The 18,694-nt window shown below is 43.1% G+C and overlaps 1 protein-coding gene across 4 annotated transcripts in view; it reads right to left on the bottom strand.

Moving 5' to 3' along the window:
- LOC149357321 (uncharacterized) overlaps positions 1–18,694 on the bottom strand; it is an 82,955-nt gene that overhangs the window by 45,566 nt on the left and 18,695 nt on the right. For all 4 annotated transcript variants that reach the window (XM_089584544.1, XM_089584542.1, XM_089584540.1 and 1 more), the window contains one exon: positions 15,965–16,016. In XM_089584544.1, the coding sequence (XP_089440670.1) occupies positions 15,965–16,016 (52 nt within the window). The remainder of the gene's footprint in view (positions 1–15,964; positions 16,017–18,694) is intronic.

Here is an 18,694-nt window from a genome sequence, read left to right as displayed (position 1 = left end):
CCTGCGACCAGCTGCAGTCGCTGCACCTGTTTCCTCAACAGGCTCGAGCAGCGCTAACAAGCACAGCTGCCTAATTGAAGTGCTGTTCATTTACGACGTAGTTAAGTGTGGCTATCGTGCCCAGCGACTGCTGGTCGAACCTCCGATGCACGTGGATTCCAAATGGCAGTCTGAATGCGACATGCGAAGAAAACATGGTTGCGGAGCAGGAGTTCGTCTGCCACATGCACCTCAATCATGGCAGCCGGCAGCGGCGCACCGCACCACCAAGGCTGTGCGCCAGTGCATACCACCTATACCTTCTTTCAGTGGCAAAAGGCATTTACAAAGCATGATAAAATAGGCGTCATCCAGGCAGGGTGTTCTGGGGTTTTTAAGTGCGTCACACGTGCTTTCCCATTGCTAAACCTTGGCGCATGTGCAGGACTTCTTGGCCTGTCCTCCAACCTTTAGGTTAGCCCGTATACAGCGCCTGTCCTCTCTGTTCTCTCTCTCTCCCCATGGCTCTTCTTTCTTTTGTCTCTCTCTCTCCCCGTGGCTCTTCTTTCTTTTGCACTATTAACTTGTCATTTAATAACTTGAGCGATATTCTACCTTGTACCATATGGTCCTTTGATAACTGTCCACGGAAGTTGCCCCGCCAAAATGACAGAACTTGCCACTGCAAACGAAGCAGCAAGCATTCTGCCCACCGCTTCACATGGACGCAGACTGTTGTGCCGCTAAGGAAGCGCTAGCTAAAGTTCAGAGCAGAGCGAAATACAATGAAGTTTACTCATTTATTTAAACTGCACATAATTTCTGTCCTCAAGTTTCAGTACGTGTTCTATATGTCAAGGATAAAGAGAAAACTTTAAGCACATGGCCCATGGCTGCCACGGGAAGAACCCGGAAGGTGGTTAATGCCACAGTCCTATTGTACACCTCTGTTCTCGTGCTTTGCGACACTGTATTTTGTCCGAGTGCACATGTTCACTGAAAAGGTTGTTTTCTTATCAATGCATGCAATTTTATTGCAAGTGTTCGCTGAATGTTAAAAGAAAACGTTTGTAATTTGTGGCATTTACAACAGATGGTGCCACTCATCCAAATGGCGAGTATTTTGTTCATAATTCATTGACTGGTTTGGCTTTATAGGGTTTAACGTACCAAAGCGACTCAGGCCATGAGGGACACCATAGTGGAGGGCTCCAAGCCTCTGTCGTAACTTATTGAGACAGGCCTTGGTGCAGCCGACGCATTACTAGCAAGCTTTGCAATTCAATGCAAAAGTAATCTGCCTAGAATTATGTTCGGCAGCCAGAATCAAGCAGATTGATCATGCACTCGCTTTAACCACAGCACCAAGTCTGCTTCTAGCATGTACGAGTTGCGGCGTTCCCTCATAATTTGGATGCTTCGGAGAGCGATATGGCAGACCCACTTGCAACTCTGAGAACCATACAGTAACTCTAGGCACCGTGTGCTAGGAGTGGCAAACTGGAGAGGGGTGCTAAAGTCGAAGAACAAGAGTGCATATCACTCTCGAATTTTGTACCTCAATATATTTCGAAACGAAAATACCTCACCAGCTGTCACTGAATCTCATGGGTAACTGTCTTGAGAGTTCATTCTTTCAAGCTGTCCCGATTTAAGCTGCCAAACTGCGCAAACCCATTCTCTTAACTTCTGTCGCAAACTTATCAGTGGAAGAAATGCGATGAGGTGTTTGTGACGAAACATGCCCAACAGTGAGGGGGCATGCGCTGACATCTCCAAGCCAGACACCCTACAAAATTGGAGTTTTCCGCAGAAGTTCCAATTCCAAAAATTTTAATTAGTGAGTGTTTTTCAGAATGATCCGAAAATCAAATTTCCTATAGAGGCAACAGTAAAGGGCTCCTGATCAATTTTCGAACACCCGGGGTTTTGTAGCGCGGTCTGACAAAGCACAGCACACGGGCTCTTAGAATTTCAGTTATCGAAATGAGACCGCCGCGGTCATGATTGGATCACACGATCTTGGGTTCAGCAGCTGAGTGCCAAAGCCACCGTCTGTGGCGGGTTGCTCCGTGGGCAATATCATAATGGTAATGAGGGGGTGTGACCAAACACTGTCGTGTTGAAGGGGCTAAACAGGAGAGGGCTGTACAAGACATTGACCGCCACAGCGAGCCACGCTTGTAGCTGTTGCTTTAATTGGCCGCTAGTTCGCATCAAGAGGCTCGACGAATGCAACGGCCTCTTCTGCGACATTTTCGCGATGACCGCACATGTGTCATTGTCATGAAACTTTATGCAACAGTGTGAGTGCCTCATATGTTATACTGCGAAAGCAGTACATATTACTATACCCCCTCTCCCATGAATCTCATTTTTCTGTTCAAGTGAAGCCTCGAGCCCAAGCGAGGAGCCTGCACAATGCAGAAGCACCACCCACTTCCCCGCCTAACTAGGGGCTACCCACCCACCATCCACCACCCTCTACCCACACCAACACACGAGATCCCTGCTAACAACTTGACAAGAATTTTTGACCCAGGCCTCTACTTCTCTGTACTTCATGACTGTTGGGCCCAAGAGCCTAGGGGAAACAAACCCGTCCCCTTCGGATCGGCGCACTCGAAGTTGCTCAAACGAGGAACTGACCGGTCATGCTTCAGTAACGCCCTCACCAAGACATGCAAGCACCACCTTGAAATAAATTTCTATAACAAGGTGCCTCGACTCAAGAGTTCATGCTACCCCTGTAGGCTTTTGCTTTCTGTAGCGGAAGGCATGATCAGAGATCTACAAAGACTAGCTCCCAACACAAACGTGGATGACACAACTCGCAGGAAAAAGGTTACAGTGATACCCTGCCTCCATGCTATCTCTCACAACCTCACAAATATAGGCAGATAAGCAGGAGTGGATGTAGTCTTTTTAGCACCAGAAAAGTTATCAGAACTAAGCAAGAAGGTCAATTCTTCCATCACTGAGAACAGTTGCTGGTTCCAAGCATACAAAAGGTTGTCTACTTAATAATTCCCTTGTGAAAATTTGCAATGGGATGCTACTGGTTTGAACTGATTTCTGATGGTTGTACTGGCTACAGCAGGGTGCTTACAGTTTTCTGCTGGTTGCACAGGTTCCAGTAAAATAGCCTTTTGCTATTCCATTTGAAGAGGTCTTTGTTTGTGTGGTAATAATAATCTTCAGCTAACAGAATCTGGTACTTAAATCTCTTCAACTGTGAGCACTAAAAATTGAATAGAGCCAAAATTTTATGAAAGAGCTTTACTTATTGATTATTACCCACTAACACCTGTGGAGAACGCATAATGGGTGGGGGGATATATAAGCATGAGCCTTATGGTATTAGAATGTGAGCATATGAGTACCACATGCAACTTGTGCATATTATGTAGTGTTTTATTGTTGCTCTAGTTGCTGCTTTCTGAGTAGGGTTTAAAGCTCTACTTGTGTTCCTACTACGGGCAGATGTTGACGGCCCTGCAGGATGATTTTACTATATGTTGCAAGTGTTTTTTTGATATTTTGTGTGTGCTGAACATTTCGGAAGTTACTGCAACATTTATTTGTTGTTAACACTTCGGAAAGGTTGGAAAACTAACATTGTATCAATACGGTTTATCCAAACAGAATTAAATTTAATGTTTCGATGATATAATGGAAGGTAATGGCTCCAGCAGCTGGTGGTTTCATCACCAACTAGTTCCATCAGCTGCTGGTTCTGCTACAGGGAATGTGCTAATAAAACCATTGCTACTGGAACCAGTAGGATCCCACTTGGAAACCAGCAGCAAGTTTCACCAATGTAGGCTCGGCCACACCTACATCAGCCAGACTGGCAGATGTTTAAAAAAACAGGTTCAGTGAGCACAGCACCAACGTCGCTGTTATCTCTAGACACCTATATGCATACATTGCCGAGATTGCGAACGTTGCAAGGAACAGGGGCCTTTCTTTGAGCAGACCGCAATTTTGCGCAGGTGCATCGAGAAGACCACGAGGGAAATAGTCAAAACTGGCGAAATTGCAAAACTTGGAGGACTGCGTCACCACGCCATCGGTGCTGTTAAGTAATAAGGAGCGTCTTCTTAGGCATAGTGACCCTGTAACAGTTGTTTCAAGGCTGCCGGTTCACGTGTCGACTTCATTGGCTGAGTCCGTTTGGAGTGCAGTATTAATTTTAGTTTTTGCTTTGTTGTCGTCGTGACTTTGTTTCACAAGAGATTCTTCGCCACTATCAAGGAGGGGTTTGACGTATTATTTTGTTTTTGGTGTTTTTTTCTGTGCGCGCATGTACGTCGAATTCCATATATGCAGGCGCTTTGCATGACAATAAACTAGTTGCAGTCAGCGCTTTGTCGTGTCTACTTTGCGGTCCTTGTTCTTTTATTGTGCGCTGTGATCAAATTGGCTTTGTACGCAATTGTGTACATTGCAAACTAGTACCTTTTTCTCAGCTTTTTTCTTTTTTAACTAGCAGATTTCTTCATTTCAGGTGAAATTATCATCCTGCATCTTGCAAATAGGGTGACTTCCCTTGCCAACTAGACAACGCAACAAACAATGTTCAACAAACGAGTCAGCTTAGTACCAAGTCCTGTGCCATTTCTTGTTGACAGATTCTGTCATTAACACTGCTCTCATTTTTTTTTCTGAATTTCTTGCACCATGTGCACTTTCGAAACTCAAACTCACTCAAGATCTCTTGGAAATTATTTTCAGAAATCCTGATGTTTTAACGTTGCAGTTGCCAAGTTTTGACAGTTTCAAACAAATCACTCGTGTTCCTCATTGGAAAAATACCGAATTGGCCTTCTTGACACGTGGGTATACTAAGGGCAAAACATTTTTAAATCGAAATAATAAACGCCAAACATAAGCTGAGCACACAGTAAGGCAATAATTGTGTGCTTCATCAGAGGAGCGAGAAAATAAAAGCCGATCACTACTGCGTCACATGGATGGCTCCTCTGCGCTAATTTCGCGCAATGGAGGCATTTCCTGATGGTTCATTTTAAATGTGGCACTCGGTCTTTTCTACTGAAAAGGATCCTGCTGATTCCAAGGTTGCGGGATCCCGGCCTAACCCGCCACAGCGGCTCAGTGGTTAGGGCACTCGACTACTGAGTCGGACTTCCCGGGTTTGAACTCGGCCACGGCGGTCGCGTTTCAATGGAGGCGAAACGCAAAAGGCACCCGCGTGCTGTCGGATGTCAGTGCACGTTAAAGGTCCCCAGGTGGTCGAAATTTCTGGAACCCTTCACTACGGCACCTTTTCTTCCTTTCTTCTCTGACTCCTTCCTTTATGCCTTCCCCTACGACGCGGTTCAGGTGTCCACCGTTATGCAAGACATACTGCGCCATCTCCTTTCCTCAAAAACTAATTTTCATTTCATCCCGGTCACAGCAGCCATTTCGATGGAGGCGAGATCGATAGAAGACCTCGCCCGAACCACAAATGTATCATGGCTGGGCGAAATACAAAAAAGTCGTGTAGATCGACGATCAATGCGATTTGGGCAGAGTGTCCCACCAGGACGAAGCAGCCACAGCCACTGATGGGTGCATGGCTTGTCTAGTCCGTCCCCGCTCCACTCACCCAATCCAACCCAACAATCCACCACCTGTTGCTTCCCACCATCTCTTCGTCTTCTGTCTCCCATTTTTCTTTTTGCGGCAGCCTTAAAGCAGCCTACAGATCCGTCTGACGTACCCCAAAAAAAAAATTAGCCAGATGTGACAGACATACTTTCGACCGCAGCCAACAAAAGAAAAGATCTAATTTTACGTTACAGTAGGCATTCACTGATCACACCGCAGAGCCGAAAAAGCCTGCCGCCAAACTGCGCAACTGTGTGGCTGTTAATATGCACTATCAATATTCTAGTTCACTATAATGTGCATGGACCGATCATGCCTTATGGCCATTTTTGCCATTGGCCGCACTGCCTGCAAGATTTTCAGACGGACTTTCCATACGCATTTATTTGGATGAAAAAATCGACTGCATGGCATGGAATGCTCTCTATATGCGTCGTCACCTGCGTCAGCACGGATTCTTCCCACAAGCTGCCACTCATCAGCGCTCAGCAAAAACGATATTCTGGCAAATATGATGTGTCGAATATGTAGAAATCATCATATTTTTGCGTGTGAATTGCATGACGAAATGATTCCTGCATTATAATTAAACACCATCTTCGAACACTTGACTTACGGTAAGCCTAATCGGCCAGCCAGTCAAAATTATGCCGATATGAAAGGTACATTCTACAGCAGGGGGCATAGCCAGGGCGGTGTTTCAGCGTCAGAACACCCCCGAAATTTTCTGAGGGCAGCATCCCCACCTCCCCCATCTTTTTGGCCTTTTTTTTCACCCATGCCATTCATACACCGCACCGATATATTAAAATTTAAAAATGAAAATAATAAGAGTGTCAGTTAGTTGACAAAAATAGTTCCTGTTCTGAAAACCAGATGACACCATTATGCTGATGCTATCATCGCGTCTGTTACAATGCACTGAACTAAAAGTGCACATGTAACAGCGTAAATTCCTGCAAAACGCTCGCATTTAGCATACGTAAGCATTGGGACGTAGACAGCAAGCAACATTCGCTCGCAGTTGCTGAATTTGCTATAGAGCAGAAGTTCTTCTGCTGTATATTATGTGAAAATATTGTAAATAGCTGCAATCTTCCGTATGAGTGTTTTTTTTGTGTGTGAGAAAATAATCTTAACGAATCAAGTCCTCAGAGTCCTGTGAGCACTCGTATTTTTATGTAGATATCAAAGTGAACAAAACAACTACCCTTCAGCTTTATCAAAGCGGAAAAATGACTAAGGTATTACTTGGGTGCAGCCTCTCTTTTTATTTTTTTTATCGCCGACGTAAAACATCCCCTGCAAAATATTTCTGGCTAAACCACTGTTCTACAGGCAGCAAGCCTGAGCATGTTGATCAGCCACCAACTTGATGCATGGGCTCCTTGTGTTGTTCTTTAACTGGTAGAGAAAGAGGCAGCCACTCGAAAACAGGTGTCGAAACCTTGCCAGACCAATGGTGGCTCGTGGTGTGCATAGCATATAAAGTACACCATGGAAGTCCACATTGCAGCTTATCTTTTTAATAGTTTAGTTGCTACAAGCATCAAGGCATACTTAACAAATACCGCGTGACGGTAATGTTCAGTATAAATGAGCTTAAACAGACCTTTACATTTCGAAGCGGGGCGACAACTAAGGCTGTCTGCCTGGACAGCCAGCACATAGCAATGCCCAATTCAAAAGCAGTCAATCTGGAGCAGTTTGGCACAATTTTCTCAATATTTATCACGATGGCCCAGCTTACTTGGTGGTTTGGCGCATTTGGTGGTATCACTGCAATAGCTGGGTATTACTCACCCCTAAGGATTAAATGCACAATATTGCACTTTAGTTTTCTGATTCACTCGTACAAGAGCATTTATCCTCACTCAGCATTGCAGCTTGAATTCTCTCCAAAGTGCGCATTCAGTTCAGTATATTCACGTGAGCAGTGGAAGGATTCGCCAGGAGAATTTTGGAGCAAGCCTTGTAACAGGCGAAAATTGAATCTAGCTGGAGCAACTGCCTTGTGATGCCATGGTTTAAAAAATGACAACATACTGCACGAAGGTTTCAGTGGTGCAGTGTTGTAGACTGCCGTCTTGGTTAGCTCTATGTATTCTTTTTAAAATGCACCCAGATTTACTTACGATGAAACAAATGATATTGAGCGAAACTTTGTACTGTTAACATGAGCGGAAATTTTTCTGTGCAAAAGTTACAGGGAACATTGAAAAATGCCCATTTAGCATCCCCTTAGTGTGGTTTCTCTGCCAAATTTTTTAAAAAAAGCCGGAGAGATTTAAAAACTGGCTCGTGCTTGCACTTCTACATCATAATGTTAGCACTCGAAAAGTGCTCCGATCAAAGGAATTTGGCAGTCGTTAGGGGATGAGCACGGTATTGAAGTTATGATGCCGCAACATGAGTGTGACCACACCATCGCCGCTTCATGACATAACAGGTCAGTGCCCAGGCACTGCACAAGTTCAGGAGGCTGTGACAGGTTTCTCACGTTCTAACATGGCCATGCCGTGCCTCTCGCGGCAAAGCATTTTATCGTGCTTGCACAATCCTCATCTCAAGAATCACATCTCTTTTCCTGTGCTAAGATTGCCGTGTGCTTCCTCCATGCTTCACTGCTTCCTCTTCATATATTTTTGCGACGGAGAGATTCAGTTCCGACTTTCTTGCACCGTAACATATCATTCAAGCTTGTTGAGCTGAACGTGTCCGGTAACGGCACAAGCTTGGCATCACGCATGCACAATGTAGTCACCTATGCCAACCCATGGAGAATGTCACCCCATCATTAAAAGTGGCTAAATTTAGTTACAAATCCTATTTACACGAACCAACTCAACACACTGAAAATTAAATTTCACGTGTTCCACTGCACCAACAAATCAGAAGCTTGGATGTTTAAGGTACTGCTACAGCTAGCAAGCTTGAATAAGGTCCATGGAATCGTGCTGTATCAGCTGGAGTGCATACAAAACATTTCTCAAAGTCTTACACTGATCTTATGGACACGTAACATTGCAGCACAAAACCATACAAATCCCGCAAGACCAATGTTTAGCACTGCCTCAGACTCTTACAAGCAATTTTTCCTTTCGCGGTGAATTCGCCGCGAAACGGGATGGGGTTGGATTCCATCAGTCATCTTTCTCGTGACATATTGGGGGAAGGAATCACAGTCATGGCTCTGCACATTAATCAGTAGCAGCTGTGCACACTAGGCAGTAGCCTCAGCCTTACATTGGCTGCGGCTACTGGTTGATGGAATTGTATTTTGGCACAACCTTGATGCAATTTCATGAAAAAAAAAACTAATTTGTAGCAGCGTGTAGTAGGTTTAATGCAACGGTGCAGGTTGGCACAATTGTCGCAGCATCCTCATCACTTCGCAAGGCATGAAAAACAACTGCGATACAAACGCTACTTCTTGCAGTTGTTATTCCAGCGCTTGAGGTAAGGTGGCTATTTTTTTCATGCCTCACATAACCTATACTGAGCTTAGGCATCACTGGTATCGTTCGGCTGCTGAAGCTGAAATGGCATGAAAGAAGAAATTCAATTATACAGGGTGTTCAAAGTTAGACTTTGACAATTTTTTTAAAACATGTGAAATGCCGTACACTACTGCCACTTTTGCTCCTTGGTAATGCGGCCAGGCGGACACAAATTGGGGTAAAAATTGTCAGCATTAATTCAGTAATTAACTAAAAATCATTAATTAACTTTTTATTGCCTGAAGTTAGTATGCATATTTATATTTAGAACTTGGAGGCATTTGCTTTTCAGGGCTATTCCATTTTGTACAATTTTAGTAACACGCCTGGGCCCTGAGATACGCACGTCTAAAATTTCGTCCCAGTTCGTATAATTACGCATGCAAGACCGCGGCTCTCCACGTGAAGCACCTCCCTCGTGTGACACAGCTGTTACGTATGGCCCTCTGCCTTGCAAGAGTGTACAGCGAGTGGCAACGTGGATGACTTCGTTCTCGGCAGCAATTTCCTTCTTGGCGTGCGAAACCGATGAATCACTATGCAGGGGGATTAGAGCGAGTGATGACTTTCTGACTAGGCTTGGTGCCACCTGCTGTTAGACTGCTCGTAGACAGCAGTGTGGCAGCAAGGATATTCGGCACACCTGTCTGATTTGAGGGCCCTTCATTCTCTTCATCTGAGGAACTGCTAGAAAATCAAAGAACGACTGTGAGGTGATGTGTAAAATGCACTTTTTGGTGTGATATACGGGACGAATATTTGCATTTTCACAAAAGTGGTGAAAGCGACGGGCCTCATTTTGTAACCAGGGGTGGCAACTTCGAGTTTTTTGTTCTGTGCGGCCTTTGCGAACGACTGCATCTACTACTGCCGTGCCACTGAAAGAACCAGAGCCTGCGTTCGAGTCTTCTTCGTTGGAAATTGGCTGGGTCAAGATAGTCAACAGCAGAAAAGGTCGATGTTGTGCTATCGATAGCAGAGATGAATGGGAACGCTTCATTGGCGATGAGCCTATACGCGTCTCGCCATCCAAAACGGCAAGTTCCAACTAAGCCTACATTTTACAGTATTTTCAGACGTTTTTGTAAAACAGGCTCAGCTCACCAAAAAAGACAGCGAAAGAAGAACATTACCAATGAGGACTTCGAAGTTAATGTCCTTGCCTATGTGAGTGCACTGCCAAATGCAAGTGTCAGGGAGATTTCTGAACGATGCGGGAAAAGTGTCACAACAGTGCTAAATGTCCTCAAAAAGCACAACTATCATCCTTACCATGTCAGTTTTCACCAGGACTTAAGTGACGCTGATTTTCAGAAACTAGTAGATTTCAGTAACTGGGTCTTAATAAAACTTGACCAAGATGAGCATTTCCTAAAAAAAGTGATGTGGACTGACGAGGCTAGATCTTGCAGAAATAGAACTGTGAGCATTCATAATGCTCACTACTGGTCCCATGAAAATCCCCACTGGCTGCGGCAGCACAACCACCAAATCTAAGATTTTAAGTGGTGTACGTCTCACTAAAAAATTTCGCTGCCAGCTAGAAAATTCATAATCACATCTTTTCAAGCAACCAGACACTACAACTAGAATGTCCAAATGGAATGCCTTCAGCATTGCAAGGCAAGGGTAGGGAACTGAAGAGCTTGTTATGACGTTCGAATGAAGGAAGCCCACAGTTACCGAACCCAAGCAAAGCATGTGAAATGTTTCTTTTTTTTTGTTCATCAGTGATGTGATCAATGGGAAATTATTGCCCTCGTTATTTTATGGCTAAAAGATAACTGATTATAAAGTACATGAGGAAACAACCACATGCCACCTGTGGGATGCAAACCCACGATCTCCGAATGTCGCATACGGTGGTCTAGCAACTGAGCTACAGCAACGGCTGTCCAATCTTCTACTCTCAGGGGTACACATGCTGCATGTAACCTAACCTTGAGAATGTTCACTAGTGCTGCCCTTGTCCACAGCAATGGGTGTAGTATGTGTTGTATTACCGCGAGTTTCATGTAGAGTGCGATCGAGTGGTGAGGGTGGAAGCAATAGAGTTTCTCATTAACCTGCAGGAGCAGCAGGCACCACTGGCATGCTAGCACTAAAACACGGCAAGTTTCTTAAAGAGCACTTCATCCACCACAGGACTGCCAGGTTAAAACACGACTCCACATTTGGTTTGGCTAGTGTTGTGCCAAAAATGTGGATTCTGCCTCAGCATTGGTAGCTGCACGCAATGCTCTCCTTTGCACACAGACGAAAAAATTTCAAAAGTACGTTTTTCACTTCTTCAATAAATTTGCCACAAGTGTTAGGCTGGTATGAAAACTTTAACAGCATTTCTTCAAGGTTTGCAGTGAGAAGAGTCTTATTGTTATGACTGAATGCACATTTCATACACAACTATAGCCAAACCAAATACAAAACCTCATCTCCCCAGCATCTCCCCCTCTAAGTAATAATTCAGAAACTCTATGGCAGAAACTGTACGAGAACTGTTTTATGCTGCCTATGGCATCAAGAATGCCAGAACCGGGGTTCTTGTTAAGCTATTGAGCAGACAAGGGTTGAGATCTGAGGGGCTCGTTACGACATACAAATGAAGGAAGCCAACAGCCATCAAAACCAAGAAAAGAATAGGGGAATGTTTCTATTTTTTCAATGGGAAATTAGCAGCGTAATTATTTTGCAGCTGAAAGATAACTGATTATAAACTGAAGAAAAACCATCAAATGTCACCTTGGGATCTGAACTCATAACCCCCGAATTTTACGCACAGTGCTCTACCGACCCAGCTATGACAGCGGCTGTCCAACTTTCTGCTCTCAATTTATTTATTTATTTGTTTATTTATTTACTAAAGTACCCTCAAGGCCCAGCAGGGCATTACATAGGGGGGGAACATGAAAGCAAAATAAAGTCATAACTACAAACATAAGATGTGGTGTTGTCAGGAAAAGCCAAAGTAACAAATAAGATGGCAAGTAAGCTAGAATAAAATTAGGGTAAATAGGCAAACAAACAACTCAACTACGATAACAGAACTGTGAAAAAAAGGAAACAATGGTGTTGGGAAGTTTTAAAAACAAGTGCACAGTGCATGACAGCTCAACACTAGACGCTTAAATTAAATCGATCATGAATGCATAGAAATAATAAAAGTAACACAGAAACTAGATAACAGAAGCGAAGATGTTGTGGTGTCACCGCGACAAAGACACACCGATAGCACCAAAAACATGAGAAAGAAAATCTATAACAAAACAGCACAACCAAATTACAAAGCACCTAAAAAAGCAAGTAATGCTGCTTGGAATATTGATAAATCGGTTAACAAGAAGATATTAGATGGCAATTCATTCCAATCATTTGTTGATAAATTTAGCGGTGCATTTTGGTATTTTTTTATATGTGCAAAAATTGGGCAGGTTTTGTTTGCATGGTCTATGCGAGATGAAACATGAGCGGGAAGAAGATAGGAGCAAGCGAATTCCGAATTACTATAATATAAGGTATGAAAGAATGATAATCGGGCAAATTTCCTCCGGGTCGCAAGAGATGACAGGTCCAAATTTTCTTTAAGTAATGATATGCTTTGAAATAACAACACCTGTATCTTACCAACAGCTGTACACAACAGCTGTATCTTACCAGTACTCACCTACGGGGCAGAAACGTGGAGGCCAACAAAGAGGGTTCAGCTTAAGTTAAGAACAACGCAGCGAGCTATGGAAAGGAAAATTATAGGTGTAATGTTGAGAGATCATAAGAGGGCAGAGTGAGTGAGGGAACAAACATGGGTTAATGACATCCTAGTGGAAAACAAGAGGAAGAAATGGGCTTGGGCAGGGCATGTAATGCGAAGGCAAGATAACCGCTGGTCCTTAAGGGTAACGGAGTGGATTCCAAAAGAAGGCAAGCATAGCAGGGGACGGCAGAAAATTAGGTGGGCGGATGAAATTAAGAAGTTTGCGGGGATACAGAGGCCACAACTGGCAAAGAACAGGGTTAATTGGAGAGACATGGGAGAGGCCTTTGCCCTGCAGTAGGCATAGTCAGGCTGCTGCTGCTGCTGATGATGATGACGACGCTTTGAAATCATGAGTATGATGATGAAACGAACCTTGCTTCTTTGTTCTGAACAGGTTCAAGAAGACTAGAAAGGAAGTCCTGATAAGGATGCCATATAATAGAAGCATATTCTAAGGATGGTCTGATCAATGAAGTGTAAGCTTGATATCTTGTGCTAGAATTTCCAAGGTATAAACGGTGTCTTAGCATGCCAAGTTTCCTGAATGCTTTACTCGTAATGTGATCTATGTGAATATTCTATGAAAGTTTAGAATGCAAATGAACTCCTAGATACTTTATGCATGAGACAGATTTGACATTTCTACTGTTTACTGTGTAAATGTTGCATAACCGTCCAGGAACCAGGAACAGGAGAGAATCTGATGTGTTTAGTTTTTTCTGCATTAATGCTGTGTGTAAACTAACCTTGAGAGTGCACACCAACGCCGCCCTCATACACAGTGGCAGGCATTACAAGAGAGCATTGCATTGCAAGTGAGCCAACAGGAAGGTATCATCGGGAGCAAAATAACAGACCCCCCTCTACGTTGCAACTCGTGCCACTCTGCATAAAAAAGCCACCTGACCAAGCACTTCTGGTGTCGAAATGGGTCCACTGCGCCGGTCTCGACACCAGAAGTGTTGTCAGGTGGGCCACCGAGTGGCACGGATTGGAACTTGAAGGAGGGTCTGTTACCTTTGCCCCAAATGGTACAATTTGGGAGTTCCAGTTGGTTCCAAAAACACAAATGGAAATTTTCCAATTCAAAAATGCAACTGGAAGCCAGTGACAATTGCCTTGATTCGTATCTGAATGTTGCTCTCGATTAACACTGAACAGTGAACTAATTAAGCTTTTGTGGAAAGATAACAGCTTTATCTGCTCAATTGTTTTAATCATTTCCACTAACTGCGGGCATGAATAAATGAATAACTTCGTTCATCAGACAAAATGCCAATGGATCCAGTTGGAGGGTCCCAAGGTTGAGGTATATAAGTGAGAGCCAAAGTGTGCTCCGCAGGTATACTGGGTGTCACAGCTAACTTTAGACGGTTTAAAAATATGCCAAGGCACTCTAGAACGATGCGACCAAATGCATTTTGCTGGCTATTGTATAGAGCAAGTCACATTATTTTTTTTATTCTGCTTAATTAAATAATTAGTCAAGATTAATTAACAATCTTTGCAAGCAATGAAGTTCAGTGAAAAATTCCAATTAGAAAGCTATAGAACAGCCTGCAATATGTCCAACTTAGCAGTTTCTAACTTTCCATCTATTACGTTGTCATGCTTTGGCAGTGACACATTCTCACAACTCCAAAACACATAGACTCTAACACCGACGACCTTTATTGCACTTCTCTGTCCCTTTTCTCCTCCCCTGCCCGCTGGTCATGATGATGACTGGGTGACCCACTAGCACCCTCTCATTCGACCCGTAACCTTTACACCAAGTGTTACTGCAAACAGGCAACTATGGAGTGAAAACTTCCACACCATATTCAGAAAGACTGTTTTGGTTGGTTCCAACCAATCACATCATTAGAAGAGTGAATGAAAATGGGAAGCCTCACAAAAACCAGTTGAGTGCAACATTTTATTTGCTCGTATTTTTAAATTTCTTAATTAAATAGAGTCCATTCCTGTGCATCCCTGTAATTCTTTTTTTTAATTGGTATCTGCACGACAGCGAATTCACTTTACCCCTAATGGACACATTTTTTTATTTTACAGCAGTACCCGTGCTGCCATCTATCAGCCAATCAAAAAGAACGCTTTGTACAAACCCTACTCACCTTACACCGGACACAGAGTGCCAGAAAACACACAACAAGCTGGACTTGTCATGAGCCAGAAATGACAGCTTATGACGAGCCTGGCTCGTCCAAGTATGCTAGGGCATTAGGCATAGCTAGCATCAGTTTAGGAAGTGCTGTAGAGCATCTTTTGGGGGGACTCGTGTTTAATATCACGAAAATCTAAAAAAAATGAGTTTTAGAAAACACCAAATTTCCAATCAATAAGGTCTTGCTAATTATATCCCAAACAATTTTCTCCAAAAAAAGCACAGAAGTGGTTTTAAAAAATGTTTTGTGACTGTAGGTAGCAAAAGACTGGCTGAAATCTCCATGAAAACGCCAGTTTCCCCAAAGCGTTTTTGAACCGACTGCCCCGCTTGCAGAAAGCATAGCATGACAATGGCTTCACAGATTTTCATGTGTTTTATTGCACTGTGTTCCTTGGTAAATTTTTAATGCAGTGACGTTTCTGTATTTTTTAATTACTTTCTCATTTTTATTCTGTCATTAATTTCACATAACTACAACAAGTGCAATATACAAGCATGGATATAAAATTTTGTGTAGAAAAAAATGAGGTTGCTAAAAATATTTGGAGAATGTCACTGCATCAACCATTCCTTTGGGTAAAACTTAAGAGAAACTCCTACTGCATTTTGTTGTCATGCCAGGCTTTCTGCTAGTTTGGTAAAGCAATGTAGCATATTAAAATTTATAACGGTAAAAGTACCTAAGAGATTTCAGTTAAATTTCGCATTGAAGCATTCAGTACACTTTCCAAAAAATGTGCCAAACTGCATTGCTCGACACAAAAAAATTTAAATTTCACTTCTGAAACCTGTGTCCCTCCTTAAATGGCTTCGTTATGGATGCTTGTCAGAACTCCCAACTGAAACAATCCTCTCCACCAATTGAGGTTTCCAAAACATTGGTCTGAGTAACCATTGTAAGCACTCTGCACAAGAGAGATAATGCAACAGAAACCGATATCCACTTACCACTTAAGAAGTCCACGTCCTCCAATGACCTTCCGTATTTCCGAACTTTCCCCTTGAACAAGAGAGTAACAGCACAGGATATGCTTTATGCAGTTTCACACCGTTTGCATGAGCACACATTCTTTGGTACAGCAGCAACTATTTATCAACCAACCTAGCTATCAAGTATTCTGAACATATAGCATAAAGAGCTCTTATATTATCATAAAATGCTCATTGAAGGGTAACAGTTCCTAACTTTCTTGTCTTCTACAGTACCCAAACCCAGCTTGGGTTCAGACTACTAATTTACCATCTACACTACCTCAAGCCATTTTTATTAATTATTCCTGTCACGAAAACTCCCAAAAGATTTAATTTCAAGTCAGTGCAGCAATGCAAAATTTATAGGAAATCTTTCATTCAGCACAGAAAAAAAGAAACAGCAGTCACACTGTAGTTTCATCACCTAACACAACTTGAAAAAAATTGCGATAAAAGCGTACGCTCGAATGGTTTCCTTCAGTGCCAGAAAAACCAAGCTCCTGATGTAAGAAAACAATTCCTGTAGACAAGCAGCCCCAAAAGAATCAGTGCAGCAAAAGCCACCAAACCAGGTGCGTGAAATGCACATATGGCATTTTATACAACATCCCAGACCAGACGTCTAAAATGCTTCTTTTTGGCAACCTTGATGATTTTGGATTTGTCACCAATTAGCAACAATGAATATTTGTGCTACTTTGTATCTGAGGAAGAAAATATACTGAAAGTCATTCCACTGGAGAATTGCCTCACTTCTTGTGAAACATAATGTGTAGCACAAGCTGTTAAAGGGACTGTGCAATGGTTTTCAAGGTGGCTATAAAATGTATGCATTACGTGGGGTAAAGGCTATTGCACTTTCACAAACCATGTACAGGTTCTGAAAAGTAAGCCGATAATTTACAAATATTCTTTTAAAACTCCCATTCCCTCACCTGTGGCGACGTCTGGTGCCGGTGTTTCACACGAATTTTCACAAGAAAGCTCAACTTTTTCGTAAGGCACACGTGAAACAGCAGTGAAGGGCTGTCATTAGCTCACCTAAAACCACAACAACGTTCATAGATGAAGCAGTCAAAGGAAGGGGTAAACACAGCCGAGTAGGGACCTAGTTTATTGTCATACAGTGACGGGGGAGCAAATGGCAAAAGAAAGTAAAGAACCGAGCCAAGTTGGTCAGATGATGCTTTCATCGATGAGGTGGGGTACCGGCCTGCAATCTTAGTGGATTGCTCCCGTGTATGAGTTGAGAGAGAAAAGGCAGAAGGCCGTTTGTAATTGCCCATACCTCTCATGCAATATAAGCTATATCGAAAATTTTTGCGGGAGGATATTGGGCGATTCAATACCTATTAGTATTTTGGCTTTCCTTAACCTCGGTGAAACCTATTGCACGATCCCAGTAAGCATCCAGTGCGCTAAAGGACATGCGTTCTGCCAGAAAATATTGCGGGGACTGTTGCACAAAGCCCGAACTTGAACAAGAGAACAGAGGGGGGATCCTTAAGAGGATACGTGGGAACTGGAGGTGGAATTTTGTTATGTTTTGGCATACAGCATCACTCTGCACAAAATTCATTGATGAATTTTGGTAGCCTTTTTTGGGAAGTGCACTAAATAATTAAACCCGAAATTTCAATGATATATACTCAGTAATTTTGATATTACATTTTTATGTGTTTTATTGTTATACCAAACTTGCAGAAAACTTCACGTGACAACAAAAAATGGTAGGGGCCTGCAGTTACTCTTAAATTTTAGCCAAAGAAATAGTTCATGCAGTGACACCCTCCAAATATTTTTATCAGCCTGATTTTTTTATGTGTACACAGAACATTATATGCAAGCTTGCAGAATACGCTCATTAGTGTCATGTCAAAGTAGTCGCAGAGTAAAAAAATACTAAAGTAATTCAAAAATATAGAAATGTCACTGCATAAAGAGTTTATCAAGGAACACAATGCAGCAAACCATATAAAAATCCGTGAAGCCACTGTCATGCTACGCTTTCTGCAAGCAGGGAAGTTGGGCCAAAAAACACTTTTGAGAAAACTTGTACTGAAGCTGCATAAGCAGCCATATTTTTGCCACCTATGGTCACAAAAACACATCACTTCTTGGCTGTTTTCAGAGAAAATGTTTTGGAATGGGATTAAAAATACCTTACAGACACCAAATACGATGTTTTCTAAAATTCGATTTTTTCTCTGAATTTTTGGTAATTTGAACCCCACGTCCTGCCTTAAAACACTGACCAATACATGACCTTTACCTGGAAGAGAGCTTTTCAAGACAAGTGTGCCACCCTCCCAGCCTCTTACATCTCCGTAGCCTCCTCTTTCCGGCACGACACCGCATTCAGAATGGTGCACTCAACTCGCCTCTTCTTCCAGGCTGGCCTTGTACTCGGAATACTTGCTGCGACGCCTGACACGGCCTCCCTGCGAGCCTGTGCCTTGACTTCGACGCAATGGCCCGAGGATTGGACGCAGCAACCAGTTACGACAGATCACCAGCGGCTAATCTGGCAACAACGAGCGCATTCCACCACTATCAGCGATGACCACCGGGAATATAAGCAGCCTCCAGCAGCCGCCCCTGCGGGGCACGACACCGCATTCAGAATGGTGCACTCAACTCGCCTCTTCTTCCAGGCTGGCCTTGTACTCGGAATACTTGCTGCGACGCCTGACACGGCCTCCCTGC

Source organism: Amblyomma mixtum, chromosome 3 (assembly GCF_055824585.1).
Source record: "Amblyomma mixtum isolate Tamu chromosome 3, ASM5582458v1, whole genome shotgun sequence".
In the NCBI taxonomy this organism is placed as follows: Eukaryota; Metazoa; Arthropoda; class Arachnida; order Ixodida; family Ixodidae; genus Amblyomma; species Amblyomma mixtum.
Note: the sequence above shows the minus strand (reverse complement) of the source record. Positions and strands in the feature narration are given on the sequence as shown.